Source organism: Armigeres subalbatus, chromosome 1, assembly GCF_024139115.2.
Source record: "Armigeres subalbatus isolate Guangzhou_Male chromosome 1, GZ_Asu_2, whole genome shotgun sequence".
Lineage (NCBI taxonomy): Eukaryota > Metazoa > Arthropoda > Insecta > Diptera > Culicidae > Armigeres > Armigeres subalbatus.
Window position 1 is genome coordinate 116,367,019 of NC_085139.1, and position 20,371 is coordinate 116,387,389.

Here is a 20,371-nt window from a genome sequence, read left to right on the forward strand (position 1 = left end):
AGTGCTGTGGAAAAGCGTAATTTTCTTTTCGATGCTTCTTCCCTAATCTGATGACCGTGATCTTTCCTACAGGAGCAACGGGCACTGACTGGGAGCAGTCGAAACAGTGAACCGTAAAATGAAAATTACATTAATTTAGATGGAACCTCTATGCAGCGTTATTACTGGGGAAGTGAAGATGAGTTTCGGATTCGCTTCCGGATGCGCCGCTGGTTAGGGAATTCAAGCAAAAATTTAATTTCCATTCAGTTCTTTGTGAGAAAAATGAATCCGGTTCCCGTAATTGAAACGTCATGAGTCGCTCATCCAACAGCAGCCGGAAAGGTTTTCCCAATCGTCTTCAAATGCAACGCCATGGAATCAGAAGGATTTCGGTATCTGGGTCGGTCGTAGTCATCGTTGTCGTCATCGTCATTACCGTGGCTCCATCTACCTCTACTTTCACTTTGCAACATTTTACCGCAGCGGGTTTTCGTACGTGAACTCTTTATCTATCTATAGTTCGTATGTGTGAGTGAGAAGGGGTGAGACTTCCCAAAACTATGCACTCTGCATCGAAAGAAGGACTACCAAGCTCAACGTACGGAAAGACCTTCAAAACATTGCAATTTCTTTAATGCTTACGTAAGCATCAGCCGGATCCGGATCCCGATCTCTGGCTCCTGTACATACATGTGTGCTGGCAGATATGCAGCGGCATATATTGTCTTCGTTTGCGGCCTCATGAAACAACCGAACGTCTTTTAAACCGGCATGGCATTTTGAACAGAGTGCGTGAATAAAATATAAAATATTTGCAGGCGATTGAAAAGCACGTACCTAGAAAAAAAATTGCTCCTAATAGTTGTCCTTGGCAGACCCATCAGCTTCGTAGAATGAAAACTTCCAAAAGAGCTGCTCTTAAGCGCTATTTTAAACACGGTTCCTACTCGTTGCGAGAGCACTACCAAAAAAAAGCTTTGCTTACAAGATTGCTAGCCGCCCCTGTTTTTTTTCAATATCAGCAAAATATACAACAAAACTAGAGGACCTGTTCTCAAACTTTCTGGAAGTACGTGAATGTATAAAGGAAACAAGCAGGGCTCCCTACAACAACGACTCTGGACGAGGAAGTGGCCTCAACGCCGCGATCCATCTGTCAGCTATTTGCCGACAAGTTTGCGAGCACGTATTCTAATGAAGACATCTCTGATGGCATAATCGCCGAGGCTGCTAACAACGTTTCTTCAGCCGGGACCACTTGGGCCACGTATTTCGTAGATGCAGAGATGATCCTTAGAGCTAACTCGTAGTTAAAATGATCCATGAATCCAGGTCCAGATGGCATTCCGTCCGCGTTTTTGAAAAAGGTACATCGAACTTCTGCTTGCTCCCATTCAACTGATTTTCAACATCAACATCGGCATCTCATGCTCGAGCCAGTAATAACAGAACCATCCATATCTCACTGTAAGCAACATTCTACAAAAAGGTATTAATTCATTTGCCGCTTGGTGCATACTGAACCAAATGGATTTCAATCCTAGCAAATGTTTAGTGATCTCTTTCACTTGTGTACGTCAGCCAATAATTTACAACTGTGGATCTTGGCGTTATTCTGAATACTAGTATTAGATAGTTATCAGAACGGATCAGTTAGAATTGTATATGTTCAACGCCGCTTCATTCGTTTTGCTCTTCGGCAATCCTGTCCGTCCATTCCCAACACGGACATCAGAATGATGTAAGATAATGTTTTTGTCTACAGCAAGGTTTTCCTTGTGTATAAAAAAGCAGTGCCTGTCATGCGCGCGGCATTCACACACTACACGCACGTCGAACCGAATGGGCCGCACCGTACTAAAACAAAGCGTACCCAACCGGAGGCATGACATCAAAGCTGCCGACAAGGCAGCGAACAGAAGACAACGGCGATGATGGATGTAGCAACAGAAATGGTAGCGGGTTTGGCACAGCACTACCAAAAAAGAATCGTCAATCCCGTCAACAGCTGAAGCGGATACCACAGAGGGAGTTTGCGACATATTCGAGCGCATCGCTGTATCCGCCTCCTGCTGTCGAGCGTCATACTCGAGCAAGCATACTCGTCTGAGGAAATCGAAGCCGTCACCAAGTACACCAGCTCCAGTTGAACACGAACATCGACGAAAAGTACTCTAAAACGACCCTTTTCAGGGTCACAGCCACACTTGCAAAAGGAGTTTTCATACACGTACCACAAGCCAGTAACTCGGTTGAAAAAAAAACAGAGCTGTTTGATTTTGGTTTGAACTGTCGGGGCGGAGACAAAGTTCGCCGAACATGTTTGAGCGTTTGAGCGCCCCCACATATTTTTCGATGGTTGGTGTTCAAGTTAGCGCGTCAGTCGTTTGTGTGTGTGTATTATTGATCGAATAAATTGAGTGTTCGACTCGCGGTTTGTGGAACATGGTCGATGTTTTACTTGACGCCCACGTTAAGGAAAATGCCATTTTAATCGATGAAAAACACAAATTTAGCCTGTTTTTACCAGTGCAAACTGAAGAACAGCTTATCTGCTACTGACTACCAATTTTATTTATTTATTACCAGCCTATGGTCGGAGTGGTCTGTGCAATACATAAAAGTCTTCTCCATTCAGCTCAGTCCATGGCTGCACGTCGCCAACCACGCAGTTTGCGGAGGGTTCGCAAATCGTCCTCCATTTGATCGATCCACCTTGCTGTTCACCTCGCCTTCTTGTTCCCGTCGGATCGTTGTCGAGAACCACCGGATTACTGTTCGACATTATGACTACGTGCCCGGCCCACCGCAGTCGTACGATTTTCGCGGTGTGAACGATGGATGGTTCTCCCAAAAGCTGATGCAACTCGTGGTTCATTCGCCTCCTCCACGTACCGTCCGCCATCTGTACGCCACCACAGATAGTAGGCAGAACTTTCCTTTCGAAAACTCCCAGTGCACGTTGGTCCTCCATGAGCATCGTCCAGGTCTCGTGTCCGTAGAGGACTACCGGTCTAATGAGCGTTTTGTAGATTGTCAGTTTGGTACGGCGGCGAACTCTATTCGATCGGAGCGTCTTGCCACTATGCGTCTTCGAATTTCTCTGCTGGTATCATTTTCGGCAGTCACCAGTGAGCCCAAGTACACAAATTCTTCTACCACCTCGATTTCGTCACCACCGATACAAACTCGCGGTGGGTGGCTCACATTGTCTTCTCTTGAACCTCTTCCTATCATGTACTTCGTCTTCGACGTGTTGATGACTAGTCCGATCCGGTTGGCTTCCCTCTTCAGTCTGATGTAGGCTTCTTCCATCTTCTCAAAGTTACGTGCCATAATTCTATGACGTCGGCGAAGCCAAATAGCTGGATGGACTTATTGAAAATTGTTTCCAGAGCGATGTTGAATGGCTGACACGAAAGACCATCACCTTGCCGTAACCCTCTTCGCGTTTCGAAGGGACTCGAGAATGCCCCTGAAACTCGAACTACGCACATCACCTGATCCATCGTCGCCTTGATCAACCGTATCAGGTCATCCGGAAATCCGATTTCGTGCATTAGCTGCCAAAGCTGATCCCGATCAATTGTATCATATGCGGCTTTGATGTGGCTTTGATGCGGCTCGATAAATATGTGATATGTGGGCACGTTGTATTCGCGGCATTTCTGCAATACCTGATGTGAGGCAAAAAACCTGATCTGTGGTAGAGAGTTCACCTATAAATCCCGACTGGTACTGCCCCACGAACTCTCCTGCAATTAATGATAGTCAGCGGCATAAAATTTGAAAGAGTACCTTGAAGGCGGCGTTGGGCAATGTGATTGCGCGGTAGTTGCTACAATTCAGCTTATCGCTCTTTATGAAAAAGGGACACACGACACCTTCCTACGGCAGAATCTCATCCTCCCAAACCTTGGTAGTTACCCAGTGCAGTGCTCTAGCCAGTGCCTCATCACCGTGTTTAAACAGATCTCCTGGTAGTTGGTCAACTCCAGGGGCTTTGTTGTTTCTCAGCCGGCCGGTCTCCTCCTGGATTTTCTGGAGATTCGGAGCCGGAAGTCGCATGTCCTGAGCGCGTGCTCCTAGGTTCATTTCCATACCGCCACCGTTGTCTGCCACATCGCCATTCAGGTGCTCTTCGTAGTGCTGTAGCCACCTTTGGATCACCTCACGCTCATTTGTAAGAAGGTTCCCGTTTATGCCCTCACACATATCGGGCTGTGGCACGTGGCCCTTACGTGAACGGTTCAACTTCTCATAGAACTTTCGTCTGTTATTAGCGCGGTACAGTTGCTCCGTCTCTTCACGGTCTCGATCTTCCTGCTGGCGCTTTTTCCTCCGAAAAATCGAGTTTTGTCTATTCCGCGCCCGTTTGTATCATGCCTCGTTCGCCCTCGTGCGGTGTTGCAGCAATCTCGCCCATGCCGCATTCTTCACCTCAACTAGCTGCTCACATTCGCCGTCATACCAGTCGTTTCTCTGATCCGGGAGCACCGTTCCTAGTGCAGCGGTTGCGGTGCTTCTAATTGCGGATCGAATATCTTCCCAGCCATCTTCAAGAGACGCCTTCCGTTGGTAGTGCCGCTTTCAGCTGCTGCGCGTAGTCTTGGGGTAGTCTACCGTCTTGTAGCTGTCCAATGTTCAGCCGCGGCTCCGACGCGTGTTGTACATTGTAGAGAGTTTTGAGGTAGTGGTCGGATTCAATATTCAATATTGTAGGTTGTAGATAATATGTTTGAAATGAATGACCTATTTGGTAAAAACTCGAAGGTGCAGCCCGATCGGGTTGTACGCAAAGGTGACGAAGAACTACGTAGCTGTATGTAATGTGCAGGTTTTAGACTTCTCTGTTCAATGAGACCGAAGCAAGCGTTTTTCAAGCCTAGGGTGAATCTGTTTTCGATGTCTATCCTGTGCTCCTGAGATTGAATGAGCATTACGATGGTGATGTATATTATTCTTAGACTAACATTTGAAAAGGATGATAAAAATAAAATTTTCAAATAATCGAGGATGAACAACATTCTCAAGCGACCACATATCCAAATTATCAATTTATAAAAAAAATCGCTAGAGAGTAAGAATCGTTCGATAATTGTATCTCGATTCGAAGCATTGGTAAATGCTACTTTTTGAACTTATTTTCCTACATAACACAAAAAAACAATGCCAAACATCCGATTGAATTTCATTGTTGACATCAAATTGGTATTAGTTAGGTTTACATTATATGATAATCGATTCCAAAATTTGAAAAGTTATCGCCGATGACAACTTGCCTACTTTTCACACCTGAGAAGTTATCAAATGATAATTCCAATAATTATCGTATGAGAATGATTCAGCACAATCCTGGCTGATAGTGTACCGCTGCAACCATCACCGATGCAGTTAGCCTTGCGAACAAAGGCGCAGCATCCGGAGATGGCGAGATCGATTCTTGATCCAATCTAGGATGTTTTCCGGTGGGAAACATTCTCGACACCCTGGGCATAGTTATCCATTGACTTAGCCACAAAAGATACATACTAATGCAAAGGGGCATAGAAAGCTTTAATTAAGTAATAACTAAAGAAATGCTAATAGATTACATATAGATGTTGAAAAGCAGGCCAAGTTCCAGTTGGAATGTAGTGCTGAAGAAGAAGCTTGCGATGCACTTATGAGATTGACTGATTCTCCGAAACCGATTGCTAAACTGTTGGAAAGTTTTCAATAGTAAATAATCATACATAAATATTGTAACACACTGGAGCCGGTTTTCACCCGGAGGATATGGGCCGCGTTAATTAAAACAGCGTAAAAAACCACGAAAATTCCAAAATATGTCTGAAAAACCGCGAAAATCCCGTATTTCAACAGAAAAAAATCGCAGAAAAAGCGATTCGTGTAAGAAAAACCACGTAAAAATCGACTTTAGTGCACATTGGATATAAAGCGTTGACTCTTCCTTGATCGAATGGTCCAAGAAAATCGAAAATCCATCGAGAAGCGGCTGAGATATTAACTATCAAAGTCTATCATATTTTCGTGACGTTTTTCGATTTTTTGCAATCGTAAAGTGTACCCCAATATAGAAAAGACAGACGTAGTTCTACGTCAAAAGCACATGGTTAAACTCAGCCGATAGTGATGATATGGTAAGCACATGTAAATGACCCCTTCTATTTGTTCCCTAGGAGAATCTTATAGATTTCACGAGCTGCCAATTGAGAAGGTAATTTATTTGCAAATGCACATTCATCTGCTTGATAGAATATCATGAAAGAAGAGCTACCGCACAGCAGATTATGAAGCAATAACGATAACGTCCCTTTCAATGGATTCCCCGAGGCACTCCACAATTACCGAAACTGGCCCTGGGGCTCTCCCGTGTTGATATTAGATTTCAAGAACATAACCATCTATTTGATGGAAAATGATAGCGAAAGAGCCGCTACACGGCATATCGCGGTATAAAAATAAAAAATTATCCTTGTACAAGTTCCCCGAAGGCACATCATCGGTTTCAAAAGTGGCCAATGTGGTCGCTAATCGATTTTGAGTGAGTGAGAGTAAACATGGAAATGTGAGTACTTCATAGGTTCCAAAAATGGACAATGTGGTCACTTTTTGGTTTCGGTATAAAAACGGAAATGTCACCTTCTACGGGTTCCCTGGGGCACCTCATAGGTTCCAATAGTGGCCAATGTGGTCACTTATCGGTTTCAAGCACATAATCATCTATTTTGTGGAAAATCGTGACGACGATTCCCCGGGGGCACCTTGCAGGTTCCAGTAATAGCCACTTTCGTTGGAGGCCCTCTCATGGACCATGCATTACCGTTTTATAAGAATCTATGTAGAATTAGCGATCGAAAGGCATATATGGAGCAATTTGCGTGCTCCCCTTATATGACCGACAAGGTCCCCGTGGAAGTCGTTTCCCGGTGGCCATTGTCTCCAGAACCAGTATATCACTACACAGCCACATAATTGATGAGATTATCTTTCGAACGGTATATTAATTTTGTGATCCGGTTATAATTTGACTATTTCATAACCGTTTACATTTCTGGGTCAATATTGATATTACCTTTGATTATTAGTTGTATTTTATAGTTCATATTTTGATTTGTATTTTTGTTTTCATCTATCAATGAGTTCGCTCATTTTTTATGCAGCGCCCGCGTCAAATCTGTTTATATAATAGCTAGGGGAAATGACGGCTTTGGCAGGTTTTGTTCTATTATTGGCAGGGGGGTTTTCTATAACCAATTTTGCTCAAATTTGGCCTAAACATTCTTTGCATATCAAAGAATATTGTGGCCAAATTTCATAAAATTTAATCAACAAAAACCCCCCTGACAATGATAGAACAAAACCTTCCAAAGCCGTCATTGCCCCTATGTACTTTAGAGGGAGAAAATGATAAGTACTCAAAAACAAACTTGCCTTGTTTCTGTTATTTTTGTGTAACCTACTTAGAACTATGCACATATTTCCAAGTTACACGCAAAAGTCACATATTGGTTTTGAAGATGTTGAGTTAACCAAAACCCAAGTTCAATAGATACATATGTTGCATATTGGCTCCACCTCTTGCGCTTTTTTCGTCGTAATTGCGTTGTATATAGCAGCTTATAACTAATGTCGGGAAATGAAAGTAGTCGTTGATCAGTTTCAACAACTCATTTACGATTTTTGTGCTACCTGGAAATATGACCCTAACATCTTATTCGTAAGGTTTTCTTAATATCCGAAGAAGGTTAAATATCTGTGATCTGGAGAAAATTTGTCTGCACAATTAAATAACTTAGTTCTTGCTATTGAGAAATATCATCAAATACTAGATTTTTATTTCGCCTTCGTAATGCTCGGTGATTGGGCCTACTAAATAAATAAACGTTGAACCGCACAATACTGTGGCATCTACGGATAAAAACTTTTTTTTATAATATGAGTTAATCTACTTTGAAAGCGAAATATGCTATTGAATAGAAACTTCATTGTGAGAACAGTGAGAAGATGTTAGTCAAAAATATGATTGATACTCCCTCATTAAATTTACCAAATAAGAAAAAGACTTTCAAATAATTTAACCATAGATCACAGTTGTCTCCAAAAATAGGTAAATAATTATTTGTCTCCAAAAATAGGAAAATAAATATTCGGGAAACTAAAGTGTGCATCCCGGGAATCGAGAATCCCGGGAAAAAATTGATTTCCCGAGAAATCGTTTCCGGGAATGGAACCCCTACTCGGAAGCCCCCTTTCAAGAGGCTCGGAAGCCTTATTTCAAGAGGATCGGAAGCCTCCTTTAAAAAACCTTGGAAGCCTCCTTTCAAGAGGCTCGGAAGCCTCCTTTCAAGAGGCTTGGAAGCCTCCTTTCAAGAAGCTCGGAAGCCTCCTTTCAAGCGGCTCGGAAGCCTCGTTTCAAGCGGGTCGGAAGCCTTCTTTCAAGCGGCTCGGAAGCCTTCTTTCAAGCGGCTCGGAAGCCTCCTTTCATGCGGCTTGGAAGCCTCCTTTCATGCGGCTCGGAAGCCTCCTTTCAAGTGGCTCGGAAGCCTCCTTTTAAGCGGCTCGGAAGCCTCCTTTCAAGAGGCTCGGAAGCCTCCTGTCAAGAGGCTCGGAAGCCTCCTTTCAAGAGGCTCGGAAGCCTTCTTTCAAGAGGCTCGGAAGCCTCCTTCCAAGCGGCTCGGAAGCCTCCTTTCAAGAGGCTCGGAAGCCTCTTTTCAAGAGGCTCGGAAACCTCCTTTCGAGAAGCTCGGAAGCCTCCTTTCAAGAGGCTCGGAAGCCTTCTTTCAAGAGGCTCGGAAGCCTCCTTTCAAGAGGCTCGGAAGACTCCTTTCAAGAGGCTCGGAAGCCTTCTTTCAAGCGGCTCGGAAGCCTCCTTTCATGCGGCTTGGAAGCCTCCTTTCATGCGGCTTGGAAGCCTCCTTTCATGCGGCTCGGAAGCCTCCTTTCAAGAGGCTCGGAAGCCTCCTTTCAAGAGGCTCGGAAGCCTCCTTTCAAGAGGCTCGGAAGTCTCCTTTCAAGAGGCTCGGAAGCCTCCTTTCAAGAGGCTCGGAAGCCTCCTTTCAAGAGGCCCAGCCGCCACCTTTCAAGAGGCTCAGAAGCCTCCTTTCAAGAGGCCTGGAAGCCTCCTTCAAGAGGCTCAGGCCTCCTTTCAAGAGGCCTGGAAGCCTCCTTTCAAGAGGCTCAGAGCCTCCTTTCAAGAGGCTCAGAAGCCTCCTTTCAAGAGGCTCAGAAGCCTCCTTTCAAGAGGCTCAGGCCTCCTTTCAAGAGGCCCAAGCCTCCTTTCAAGAGGCTCCAGCCTCCTTTCAAGAGGCTCAGAAGCCTCCTTTCAAGAGGCTCAGAGCCTCCTTTCAAGAGGCTCAGAAGCCTCCTTTCAAGAGGCTCCAGCCTCCTTTCAAGAGGCCTCAAGCCTCCTTTCAAGAGGCTCAGCCTCCTTTCAAGAGGCTCAGAAGCCTCCTTTCAAGAGGCTCAGAGCCTCCTTTCAAGAGGCTCAAGCCTCCTTTCAAGAGGCCTGGAAGCCTCCTTTCAAGAGGCTCAGGCCTCCTTTCAAGAGGCTCAGAAGCCTCCTTTCAAGAGGCTCAGGCCTCCTTTCAAGAGGCTCAGAAGCCTCCTTTCAAGAGGCTCAGGAAGCCTCCTTTCAAGAGGCTCAGAAGCCTCCTTTCAAGAGGCTCAGAAGCCTCCTTTCAAGAGGCTCAGAAGCCTCCTTTCAAGAGGCTCAAAGCCTCCTTTCAAGAGGCTGGAAGCCTCCTTTCAAGAGGCTCAGAAGCCTCCTTTCAAGAGGCTCAAGCCTCCTTTCAAGAGGCTCAGGCCTCCTTTCAAGAGGCTCAGAGCCTCCTTTCAAGAGGCCTGGAAGCCTCCTTTCAAGAGGCTCAGAAGCCTCCTTTCAAGAGGCCTGGAAGCCTCCTTTCAAGAGGCTCAGGCCTCCTTTCAAGAGGCTCAGAGCCTCCTTTCAAGAGGCTCAGAAGCCTCCTTTCAAGAGGCCTCAGAGCCTCCTTTCAAGAGGCTCAGAAGCCTCCTTTCAAGAGGCTCAGAGCCTCCTTCAAGAGGCCTGGAAGCCTCCTTTCAAGAGGCTCAAGCCTCCTTTCAAGAGGCTCAGAAGCCTCCTTTCAAGAGGCCTGGAAGCCTCCTTTCAAGAGGCCTGGAAGCCTCCTTTCAAGAGGCTCAGGCCTCCTTTCAAGAGGCTCAAGCCTCCTTTCAAGAGGCTCAGGAAGCCTCCTTTCAAGAGGCTCGAGCCTCCTTTCAAGAGGCTCAGAAGCCTCCTTTCAAGAGGCTCAAGCCTCCTTTCAAGAGGCTCAGAGCCTCCTTTCAAGAGGCTCAGAAGCCTCCTTTCAAGAGGCTCAGAAGCCTCCTTTCAAGAGGCTCAAGCCTCCTTTCAAGAGGCTCAGAAGCCTCCTTTCAAGAGGCTCCAGCCTCCTTTCAAGAGGCTCAGAAGCCTCCTTTCCAAGAGGCTCAGAGCCTCCTTTCAAGAGCTCAGAAGCCTCCTTTCAAGAGGCTCAGAAGCCTCCTTTCAAGAGGCTCAGGAAGCCTCCTTTCAAGAGGCTCAGGCCTCCTTTCAAGAGGCTCAGAAGCCTCCTTTCAAGAGGCCTCAAGCCTCCTTTCAAGAGGCTCAGAGCCTCCTTTCAAGAGGCTCAGGAAGCCTCCTTTCAAGAGGCTCAAGCCTCCTTTCAAGAGGCCTGGAAGCCTCCTTTCAAGAGGCTCAGAAGCCTCCTTTCAAGAGGCTCAGGAAGCCTCCTTTCAAGAGGCTCAGAAGCCTCCTTTCAAGAGGCTCAGAAGCCTCCTTTCAAGAGGCTCAGAAGCCTCCTTTCAAGAGGCCTGGAAGCCTCCTTTCAAGAGGCTCAAGCCTCCTTTCAAGAGGCCTGGAAGCCTCCTTTCAAGAGGCCTGGAAGCCTCCTTTCAAGAGGCCTCAGAGCCTCCTTCAAGAGGCCTCAAGCCTCCTTTCAAGAGGCTCAGAAGCCTCCTTTCAAGATGCCTCAGAGCCTCCTTTCAAGAGGCTCGGAAGCCTCCTTTCAAGAGGCTCGGAAGCCTCCTTTCAAGAGGCTCGGAAGCCTCTTTCCCTAGCAGCACACATATTCCACATGTGTTACTGCGCCTCATATGTGACCGGATTCAGTCACAATCAAGTTGCTGCAACAATTTTCGTATGGTTTGTGCTGCTGGGGCTCCTTTCAAGAGGCTCGGAAGCCTCCTTTCAAGAGGCTCGGAAGCCTCCTTTCAAGAGGCTCGGAAGCCTCCTTTCAAGAGGCTCCAAGCCTCCTTTCAAGAGGCCTGGAAGCCTCCTTTCAAGAGGCTCAGAGCTTCCTTTCAAGAGGCTCTGGAAGCCTCCTTTAAGAGGCTCAGGCCTCCTTTCAAGAGGCTCAGCCTCCTTTCAAGAGGCTCAAGCCTCCTTTCAAGAGGCTCAGAGCCTCCTTTCAAGAGGCTCAGAAGCCTCCTTTCAAGAGGCTCAAGCCTCCTTTCAAGAGGCTCAAGCCTCCTTTCAAGAGGCTCAGAAGCCTCCTTTCAAGAGGCTCAAGTCTCCTTTCAAGAGGCTCAGAAGCCTCCATTCAAGAGGCTCAGAAGCCTCCTTTCAAGAGGCCTCAAGCCTCCTTTCAAGAGGCTCAGGCCTCCTTTCAAGAGGCCTCAGAAGCCTCCTTTCAAGAGGCTCAGGCCTCCTTTCAAGAGGCTCAAGCCTCCTTTCAAGAGGCTCAGGAAGCCTCCTTTCAAGAGGCTCAGAGCCTCCTTTCAAGAGGCTCAGAAGCCTCCTTTCAAGAGGCCTGGAAGCCTCCTTTCAAGAGGCTCAGAAGCCTCCTCACAAGAGGTTCAGCCTTCTTTCAAGAGGCTCAGCCTCCTCACAAGAGGCCTGGAAGCCTTCTCAAGAGGCTCGAAGCCTCCTTTCAAGAGGCTCAGGCCTCCTTTCAAGAGGCTCAGAAGCCTCCTTTCAAGAGGCTCAGGCCTCCTTTCAAGAGGCTCAGAAGCCTCCTTTCAAGAGGCTCAGAAGCCTCCTTTCAAGAGGCTCAGGCCTCCTTTCAAGAGGCTCAGAAGCCTCCTTTCAAGAGGCTCAGGCCTCCTTTCAAGAGGCTCAGAAGCCTCCTTTCAAGAGGCTCAGAAGCCTCCTTTCAAGAGCTCAGGCCTCCTTTCAAGAGGCTCAGAGCCTCCTTTCAAGAGGCTCAGAAGCCTCCTTTCAAGAGCTCAAAGCCTCCTTTCAAGAGGCCTCAGAGCCTCCTTTCAAGAGGCTCAGAGCCTCCTTTCAAGAGGCTCAGGCCTCCTTTCAAGAGGCGGAAGCCTCCTTTCAAGAGGCGCAGCCTCCTTTCAAGAGGCGCGGAAGCCTCTCTTCAAGCGGCGCGGACGCCTTCTTACAAGAGGCGAGGAAGCCTCCTTTCAAGAGGCAGAAGCCTCCTTTCAAGAGGCTCAGGCCTCCTTTCAAGAGGCCTCAAGCCTCCTTTCAAGAGGCTCAGGCCTCCTTTCAAGAGGCCTGGAAGCCTCCTTTCAAGAGGCTCAGAGCCTCCTTTCAAGAGGCCTGGAAGCCTCCTTTCAAGAGGCTCAGGAAGCCTCCTTTCAAGAGACTCAGAAGCCTCCTTTCAAGAGGCTCTCAGGCCTCCTTTCAAGAGGCTCAGGCCTCCTTTCAAGAGGCCTCAGAGCCTCCTTTCAAGAGGCCTGGAAGCCTCCTTTCAAGAGGCTCTCAAGCCTCCTTTCAAGAGGCTCAGAGCCTCCTTTCAAGAGGCCTGGAAGCCTCCTTTCAAGAGGCCTCAGAGCCTCCTTTCAAGAGGCCTGGAAGCCTCCTTTCAAGAGGCTCAGGAAGCCTCCTTTCAAGAGGCCTCAGAAGCCTCCTTTCAAGAGGCCTCAGGCCTCCTTTCAACAGGCCTGGAGGCCTCCTTTCAAGAGGCTCAGAAGCCTCCTTTCAAGAGGCTCGAAGCCTCCTTTCAAGAGGCTCAGAAGCCTCCTTTCAAGAGGCCTGGAAGCCTCCTTTCAAGAGGCTCAGCCTCTTTTCAAGAGGCCTCAAGCCTCCTTTCAAGAGGCTCGGAAGCCTCCTTTCAAGAGGCTCGGAAGCTTCCTTTCTAGAGACTCAAAAGCCTCCTTTCAAGAGGCTCGGAAGCCTCCTTTCAAGAGACTTGGAAGCCTCCTTTCAAGAAATTCGGAAGCCTCTTTTCAAGAAATTCGGAAGCCTCCTTTCAAGAGCCTCAGAAGCCTCCTTTCAAGAGGCTCGAAAGGAGTTTCAAGAGGCTTGGAAGCCTCCTTTCAAGAGGCTCGGAAGCCTCCTTTCATAAGGGCTCCATGTAAGAGGAAAGGAGGAAGCTTGGAAGCCTACTTTCGAGAGGATTGGAAGGTTCTTTTCAAAAGGCTCGGAAAGCTCCTTTCAAGAGGATCGGAAGCCTGCTTTCAAGAGGCCCGGAAGCCTTTTTTCAAGAGACCCGGTAGCCTCGTTTTAAGAGGCCTCCGGGTTTCAAGAGACTTTCAAGAGACTGCGAAGCCTCATTTTAAGGAGGCCGGATGCCTTCTTTCGAAAAGCACGGAAGGCTGTTTGAGGCCTCCCTTCAAGAAGCTTGGAATTCTTCGATTAAAAGGCTTAGAAGTTTTCTTTTAAGAGGCTAAGAAGCGTCCTTTTAAGATGCAAAAGAAGCCCCTTTTAAGGGGCTCGTTAGTAGCAGTCAAGTGGAAATTTCTTTAATTATTCTGATTTTAGTTTTTGCTCAAATGCGAATAAGTTATTGAAAATGCGGATTATTAAATAAATCGGTTCTTTCCATGAACACAAACAGACAGCAAACGAAATCTGATTCGAGAAGAAATGTCTTTAAAGTACAAAACACAATTGCTTAGCAACGGCAGAAAGATCAATCGTAACAACAATGTCTACTTGCGGTTTGTACAATTGTACGTCTACTTTGCGGTCGTGTTTTGTACACAACCCTTCTGATTTCAATGTTCTCGGCTCCTCCGGAATACTTTCGTATGTCTCTGGAACTATCATGATATTCTTCGAAATCTCGCATATCTTGACTGACGGCAAAAGTTGCTAAAATTATTCTATCAAATACTCAATATTCATTAGTTTTACGATGAAGCATCCTTTATGGTGCTCAATAAGAATCCATTCCATGCAAGTATGCTCTTTTCTTTATCTGAAGGTCCACCGTGAAGCCCCACTGCTACACTACTACACTGCACTGCTACACCGGCGGAGGCCATCTGAGTAGCGAAGAAACGAAGGAGCCCATACCATTTTTGCCCAATCAGATCGGGTCTATCCGGTATTGCCGTTCGTCTTCATCGTCGTCGTTGTCGAGCGTGGTGTGGGTCCGGTTGATCAGCCAACAACACGCGCACAAAGCGTACAGAAGACCGTCGTGGTTCGGTGAGCAGCAACTTTTGCCGCAAGAATTTGCATATCGCAGAACCCAATCGTTCGTAATCGCTTCAGCTATAGCAGCGCCAGCAGCAGCCAACCAATCCACGGGTTGCGAGCTTTAAGGACTTTGTTGCGAGTGGGACTATCTAAATGTTTGCGCTTTCATTTGTGTGACACCATAAACAAAATCCAAGACATAAGACGCATGCCTTGCTGCCAAATAGATATTCAATTTGTATCAAATTGATGTATTTGAATCAAATGATATCGGTGGGTGCAAAAAATCTGGTTTTTCATTCTTCTGTTCTAAACATGCGAATCTTCTGAATGTCCAACACTCTTCTACCAAAACTGCAAACTGCAGTCTTGAGGTGGGTTTCAAGCTCGTGCGAAATTATATTTCTTTTTTTCGTATGTCATTAGACGAATCTTTTAGTACTATGTATGAGTTTAGAGCTCTACATTCCAGCTAATGGCCTTTTTTCCCGAAGCCCTTCATCAAGACTGAAACGAACGAATGCACGGGGCTTACGAAGTGGGAGGGTTGAGTTGATTTTTGCTGTGCACTTTTTCCATGGCGTTGATTTATTACCAAACAGATAAGGTGCAATGCCCACAAACTCCAAATCATTATAAGACTGCCATGTGCGTTGGAATTTATGCCTTATATTGGTGAACCTACGTGGAACGGTAATCAATCTTCAAGTATTTGATTTTATACTCGGTATAACTTTCTTGCATTTTAAATACTATTCATTCAAATATTAATTATACTGTACTCGAATATATCTCTTCAATTGGGTCTATACTTATCAAAGCAGAATGATATTATTAGCAGAAAGATGGACGGCTTCAAAGTTCAATGCCGTATCGTGTGTCGAAAATACTTAATTTCTTAAATCGCAGCTAATATGTTTTATGCAATGTAGACATATGAAACAGCGAGGGAAATATGAAAGGCCAGAAAGGCTGTATATCCACATCATGTGTATCAAAATAAGTATATATTAAAGCAATTTTATATCTAAAGATATGTTGTTTGAATTCCAGTCAGTTCACTTATGCATAAATTTAACGCCATAAAAACATAAACGTAAAAAAAATGCAAATGGAAAAAGTTTTCCTTTGCTTTTTGCCTGCTCTTCTCACTTCAACCTGCTGTCTGATCAAATTAGTCAACAAAAATTGCTTTTTCCTGTTTTTGATTGCCTTCAACTGAACATTCCGAGAAAAACAATCACGGTAATTGTTTGTCGACAGAGTCGCTTTATGTTGGAAAAAGTTTACATAAATTGGCCAATTTTCAAAAAAAGAAAGAAGAGAGAATATTCTTCTGCTTGAAAAGGGTATTCAAGGTCACAGCCTTTAATGCACAACCAAGGGCTGCGAGAGGAAGCAACCCGTGAATAACCCACTTTTGAAGACACTCGCACGGTTGCATGTCAAACGATGCCGATCTGCCGCCGCCACGCTATTGCACAACCGTCGAACTTGAAGCGCCCTCCTTCCGGTTGCAAGTTACTCCGTTCCAAAGGAAGATTAAATTGTAAGGGAGGAGTCTATTGCATTTAGTCGATCGTCGTTTGGTCGAATGGCATTAAGCAAGATACAATAATTACGATTGGTGTTATGACGACGAGTCGATTGTCATATAAATGGTTGGCATTTAGCCGACGCCGCAGAAGATTTGGAGTTGAGTGTTTAGTTTGATATTTTAAATATTTTAAAGTTACTAAAAAAATACAAACATCAGCTCATATTCTCGAGCTGAGTCAATTCGTATATAATACTGTGGGTTTCCGGGCCTTTTATAACAAGATTAAGGAGGAGCAAATATAGCCCTTACGTATACTTAATGTACGGGAAAGGCAAAACACATGTTGGAAATAAAAACTATCTACATTTGGGAGAAAATTCGACCAAACGAGTTTCGACAAAATGTCAATGGACCAAAAATTACGAGGCCATCGGAAGCCGTTGCACCTTGCTCACACTTCTTTCTTATTCTAGGTATGAAGGATCCGTTACTCTGGATACCAAGTATTTTCGGTCTCACTACTCACCGAGTCCCGTTTTACAAAGCTTATAAATTATTCAAGGTTCTTTATTGATCCATAAAATTTGCTGCACACGGAAAATTTATTTATTCTTTTTTTTTTGTATCGAGCTTCCTTCCAGTAACCCACTCTCGGCTTGGGTTACGTCAACAGCAACGGTGCCGAAATGGAACCAAGAGCAGCACGAGGCAGCCAGTCAGGTCGGTCGCGCACGGCATCGTTCGTTTCTGCTTTGTAGGGATTTTTTGTGCTGTTCATTTTTTTTTACAGGACGAATGTCGCTCGCTGGTCGTGTGCGGTTGAGCAAGATCGATTTTTGTCGACGAATGGATAGGGTTGCAAGATTGTTGAGCTTTCAATATTCTAAAAATGGAGCTTTAGGTATAAAAACTATTATTAGAAAATAATCAGAAACAATGATAGGCAAATAGATATAAGAAAAGTTTAGGAGAGACTAAAATGACGAGACAAACAAAAAGGGACAAGAGGAGAGGTAAGAGATAAAATGGAGAAGAAAAGACAAGAAGAGATAAAAGAGATGGAATAAGACAAGGTGACAACATTGTGAAGAACCATCCTAATTATTTTTTCTCATTGATGGATACCCTATGGGTGCGTCAAATACCGAAAAGAACTACATCTTTTATGATAGATTTCCATGAAACAAATGAGACGTTTCTGGCACAATGCAAGATGGATGATGTAACCGAAGCGAAAGTGCTGCTTCCTTGCCGTGTCGCCAACGGAAGGCTTTAAACCCTGCCACAAATAAATCTTCAGAACTAAAGTGTTGTGTCCGTCGCGAACAGTTTGGAAATAGTCTCAAATTTCATATAGTATTTTTATTTATTACGGCTTTGTGCATAATAGAAAGATATGCATCCACTCAAAGTTTGAAACAGACCTCACAAATTCATAATCTTTTGTTGCCCATTCATTCTGCTTTAAGTTTCTATCCCGACCCGCGACATTAGCTTCTAGCGTAAATGATCCGGAATCATCGCGATCTAATTCAATAAACTTCTCAAATCTTTCCCTGTGATGCCATCATTTCCGCTTGACGGGCTCCCCAGCGCGTTTCGGACAATTAATCCATATCGGCGCCCATTGATGTGTATAATTGAGAAAATCTCAATTTAACACAAAACTTTTCCGCCGTCGTCATCGTCGTCGGCGGCGTTTTTTAATTGAAAAATAATTCGTCCGATCCAGTGCGGACGACCGTCGCCATCGAACATCGCTGCCCGCCCAGCAACGCAACGCAACGCGCGACGACGGTCCTCCATTAGGTATGTCATTCCAAACGACGGCGACGGCCCGCCCGAGGATAGCTTTCTGCATCGCTTCGACACCCCCCGAAAACGGTTTATGTGAAATTGAGTATCCTGTAATGGAGCTTTGAAACGGCATAAAATTTCATTGACTCGTAAAAAATCGCAAAAGTGCGTGAGGCTCGGGTCCTGGGAATGAGGGAGCTGCGATCCAAAAAAATAGCAAACACAAAATTCCGAAACCTTTTTTGCAGAAAACGTGAACACTAATTAAGGTTTGTGTATTTATGTTTATCTTTTCTTTTTTTCCTTACAGTGGCCTGCAGTACAGTGACGGTTACCAAATGCCAGGCGGCCCTGCGGACGTTGCAAGCGTTTCCGTTTTTTCGGCCGACCTGCTTGTGCAAGGAGCCCGGAATCGATCCAGATTGTAACTACTTTCGGGACTTTCTGTTCGATCATCCGTGCGGTTTCGTGTCCAAAAAAGGTAAGTTTGAGAAATCGAATATAAGATGATCAGTTCCAGCCGTTGAAATGTGAAAATCTTTGGGCTCTTTCGATTGGAGTGGAGTTTGTAGATTAGAAACTAAAATAAGCTCAAATAGCTTGGAAATTGCACAAAAAAGGCTATTCTTCGATAATTTGATACTTATGTTGGAGAGCCTTAAACTGGAAAAAAAATATGCAAGGAGCATCGTGACGGTTAACCAAGAGTGAACATAAAGCAGTCGAACACTTTTTAATGATTAACATGATTGATTAAATGCGATATTGGTGGGAGGTGAAGAATGATTTTTTTTAAGTACCGGCATTTTAGCGAAATGTGATGGGATCTCAGGAGAATGGTTCTGTATTTCGAAAGTTTTTCAATGCCAATCTTTAAGCTGGTTAAAAACGTTTGAGACCACGGTTTGAACAAGGGGAGGGGGGACAGCGGCACGATGTACAATGTCATTGTAATAACATTTGGCAGCCGAAAGTTGTTCAACCAAATATGCCGTTTGACCGAAGAAACCATTAGACCGAAGCCTATCTGGCCAAAAGTTATTATTTTCTGCCAAATGGCTTTTTCTGGCAAACAAACGATCTAGAAAAATAAATGTGAGGAAACTAACGCAATTAAAAAGTTGCCACGCCGTTTCGCGCCGCTGCCGCTACCGACCGAAATTATGCCAAATGCCATCACTGACGATTTTCGGACCGGCACTAGACCTGGGCGCCGCCGCCGCCGGTGGTTTTACCCACGCCGCCGCCGCCGGCGATTTTGGGTCGGCGTGCCGCCGATCATAATTTTGCCACGCCGATGACTAATCACAATAAAAAAAATCAATTAACTTGAGTCGAGTCGAGTAAAATAAGAAACATTGAAGATACGAAATACGTATTTGTAAGACAATACAACGTGGTGGAATTGATTGGAATAGTACTAAACTCGTGTTATGATTGTTGTTGTTAGTTAGTTGCTAGAATTTTGTTGAGGTGGAACTCGTCAGAATTCAATTTCAAATCTACCTCAAGTGATGGTGTCTCTAAGACAGTGTGGTGACAAACATTGGATAATGAATTGGTTGGTTGATTAGTTATGAATTTGAATTAGGCTGTATCTAGTAGATTTAATCTACTATGTAGAATAATACAAAAAATGTATTATACATGAAATGGTCTTTGGAATTCGTCTAAGCCAAAGCCTCATTCAGTCGGGCACCTAAATCTGTAGGCAGTGTTGTCCTACACTCTGTGCAAAAAATTCTGCTTTTTGATTTTACTCCATCCAAACGATTTTACAATCTTAACTAAGTAAGTGCAACTAATAGAAGGCTATTTGAATTTTCTAAATGTCCATCGTTTAGATGGAGTAAAATCAAAGAGCAGAATTTCTTGCACAGAGTGTAAGACAACACTGCCTGTACTGCCGCTAACCGTAAGTCGAGCACATCTGTAATGGAGGCCCATATACAGATGTGCAGATACAGTGTAGGTGACTCGCAAATTATGTTTGTTGTGGCACATAAGCTTTTGTGAAGGCTTGAATACATCCCCAAAGCGCCAAAACCACTTGGTATATTTCCTAGTAAATTCCTCCAGATATTCCTTCGAAAAGTTTCAATAAAAAACCTTGGAAAATTACTTTATGTATTCTTCCGGAAATATCTTACAAAATTTCTCCGAAAATTCGTTATAAAAGGCATACAAAAAAATTGTTTCAGTAATTTCTACGAAATGTTGTAATTCCTTCGGAAGTTTCTTTAGCGATTCCTCCGGATATTTCTTAATAAATTTCTCAAGAAATTCCATTTGGAGTTTCTTCAAAAACTATTTAGCAAATCTTCAATTTTTTAAAGGAATACCTCCTCATGAATTTCTTCGTCAATTATTCTATGAATTCTTCAAAAAAATTCTTCCAGAGATTGCATAAGGAATTTCTTCCAAATTTTCCTAAGACATTTCTTCAGAGCTTCTTCCAGTAATTCCTTTAAAACATTCTTCGAGAATTCTTCCAGAACTTCCTGCAGGAATTCCATCGAAAATGCCTTCATGGGTTCTTTACGAAATTCTTTCAGTAATACCTTCGGATTTTTTTCAGTGTTAGTTGTTTAATTTATTTGTTTTATTTTTTTTTTTTTAAATTCAATTAGCAACTCCACCGAAAACTATTTCATTATCTAATTAATTGTCAATGAATTTCCTGGAAGAAATCTAAGAAGGAATCCGGGAGGCTTTTCGGAGAAACTTTTAAA

The 20,371-nt window shown here is 44.6% G+C and overlaps 1 protein-coding gene across 1 annotated transcript in view; it reads left to right on the forward strand.

The window, feature by feature from the left end:
* Positions 1-20,371, forward strand: part of LOC134204983 (uncharacterized) — a 712,198-nt gene that overhangs the window by 432,355 nt on the left and 259,472 nt on the right. The window contains exon 4 of the mRNA XM_062679833.1: positions 17,950-18,120. Within this exon, the coding sequence (XP_062535817.1) occupies positions 17,950-18,120 (171 nt within the window). The remainder of the gene's footprint in view (positions 1-17,949; positions 18,121-20,371) is intronic.